Source organism: Enhydra lutris, unplaced genomic scaffold (genome assembly GCF_002288905.1).
Source record: "Enhydra lutris kenyoni isolate GAN:26980312 unplaced genomic scaffold, ASM228890v2 scaffoldscaffold2038, whole genome shotgun sequence".
Classification (NCBI taxonomy): Eukaryota; Metazoa; Chordata; class Mammalia; order Carnivora; family Mustelidae; genus Enhydra; species Enhydra lutris.
In genome coordinates, this window is record NW_019156122.1 from 1,538 (window position 1) to 3,990 (window position 2,453).

A 2,453-nucleotide genomic window follows, 5' to 3' on the forward strand; every position below is an offset into this window, starting at 1 on the left:
TCTGGTCTCACAGCAAATGGAGGGGAGGTCACAGGATGGCCCCTCTGTTGTTACTGCTGGATACCCAGACACCGCTCTGTCCCCACAGCCCCCGTGAGTCCGGTCAGTCCTGTTTAGAAAGGGCCCAACATTCTCACACTTGGTGTCCTCTTCTGTGAAGGTGTGTGTCCCCTCCATAAACTCCTGTTCATGCTCAGTACCCAGAGCCAGCCCACCTCCTCTGTGGCCCTCCTGCAAGGACAGATTCCTTCTGCTCTTTGTTCCCTGTATCTTGCCGTCCGCTCCACAGAGGTTCACAGGATCTCCTGGGTCAGGACTGCTCATGTACTTCCTGCTAGACCCCAGTTCACGGAAGAAACCTGATCAAGGACAGCACACCAGGACCTCTGTCCTTCCCTAGAGAATCAGGGTCATTTGGCTGGAACACAGGCATCACAGAAACAGGTGTAGAGGTTTGTCATCTGTTGGATAGGAGAGTTCTCCCAGACAACAACAGAGGGCATGGTGAAACTGTGTCTGGTGGGTTTCTGTAAGACATGGTCTCAAAGCAGGGAAGCCCTCCATTGACAGGAGACCTCAAGCCTGGATCCCTAGTGTTCAGTGGGGACAATGCAGGTGTATCCGCTTTGAGGCTGGATAAGTCCCTGGAACAGGGCCTGTTAGGTCCCAGCACCTCCTTCCTCCTGGCCCACCATGAAGAAACTAGCACATCAGGAATTGTCCCTGTCAAAGGGCCATAAATCTGCAAAGCAGAGGAGGGAGAGTCAGGGGTGGGTCACATTTGCATGAGCAGCCCGTCATCTGTGAGGCCCCTGGGGAGAGGATAAGACAGGCCAGAGACATCCCAGCCCCACCTCTGTGGCCTAAGAAGGGCTGTGTTACCATGGCCTGGACCACTGTCCTCCTCATGTTCCTCTGTCACTGCACAGGTAGAGAGGGTCCTCAGTGCCTCAGGGTGGGTCCTCAGTCTGAAACAGACTCCACTGTCTCAGATACCAACACAGCTGGAACCTTTCTCTTAACTGTGATGTGTCTGTGTTTGCAGGTTCCCTGTCCCAGCCTGAGATGATCCAGCAACCATCCCTCTCTGCATCTCTTGGAACAACAGCCAGACTCACTTGCACCCTGAGCAGCGGCTTCAGTGTTGGCAGCTATCACATATACTGGTACCAGCAAAAGCCAGGGAGCCCTCCCTGGTATCTGCTGAACTACTACTCAGACTCAAGCAAGCACCAGGGCTCTGGGATTCCCAGCCACTTCTCTGGTTCCGTAGATGTCTCGACCAATGCAGGGCTTCAACTCATCTCTGGGCTGTAGCCTGAGGATGAGGCTGACTATTACTGTGCTACAGGTCATGGTGGTGGGAGCAGCTACCATTACTCACAGTGTCTCAGACAATGAGAAAGTGAGACAAAAACCCCTTGGACCACGAACTTTGTCTCTGGGCCTCTTTTATTGAGAAACTTCCATGGGACTTCCTGTCAGATGTATGCCAGAGGCACTAAACATGGTGACAGAGACAAATGTAGGGCTGGGAAAAGGTCCAGGGCCTTAGGTTCCAAGTGGTGACACATGTATTGAGGTGGTTAATCTCTTCACTGGTGACAGCAGTAGAACATATTTCCCAGGGATTCGGGCATGAACGGGAGCCCTGCTGGAACTCTGTCATTTTATTACACATGGGACCCACGGAGACTCTCAAATGTTAAACACGTATATTAATATTAATGTATTATATTACATTATAATATATTAATACTAATATGTATCATGTATATTATTATATGTTAATACAGAAGGATATGTATATCAATACTAACAAATGTATATTAATGTATATTAATACTAATAAGTATTAGCATTACTAAAACATTTTCTTTTGTTAAATATATAGAACAGAAGATCAAATCCATCCAGATGACAGCACACATTATATCGTTTTAGGAAATATATATTCATTTTTTTCCCTGAAGATTTTATTTTTATGTAATCTCTACACCCAGTGTGGATCTCAAACTTAGAAACATGAGGTCAAGAGTTACATGCTCCAGGGACTGACGTAGCCAGGAGCCCATCTATATGCATATTTTCAAGAAAGGGTGTCACCTGAAGCTTATCCCAGCCTCCAGGCTGTGCTTTTTGCCTCCAATGAGAAAGCTTATTAAAAAGATGAACTTTCTTATTAATTTGTTCTATCACATTGATTGATTTGCGAATGTTGAACCATCCTTGTAGTCCAGGGATGAATCCCACCTGGTCATGGTGGATAATCTTTTTAATGTGCTGTTGGATCCTATTTGCCAGGATCTGGTTGAGAATCTTAGAATCCATATTCATCAGGGATATTGGTCTGAAATTCTGCTTTATGGTAGGGTCTTTGCCTGGTTTGGGGATCAGGGTAATGTTGGCTTTATAGAAAGAGTCTGGAAGTTTTCCTTCTGCTTCAATTTTTT

The 2,453-nt window shown here is 46.8% G+C and overlaps 1 gene segment (V, D, J or C); it reads left to right on the plus strand.

The window, feature by feature from the left end:
* The first annotated feature begins 883 nt into the window (after positions 1-883).
* Positions 884-1,317, plus strand: LOC111140504. The segment is given in 2 exon segments: positions 884-929; positions 1,046-1,317. Coding segments are annotated over 2 exon segments (318 nt in total).
* The last annotated feature ends 1,136 nt before the right edge of the window (positions 1,318-2,453 follow it).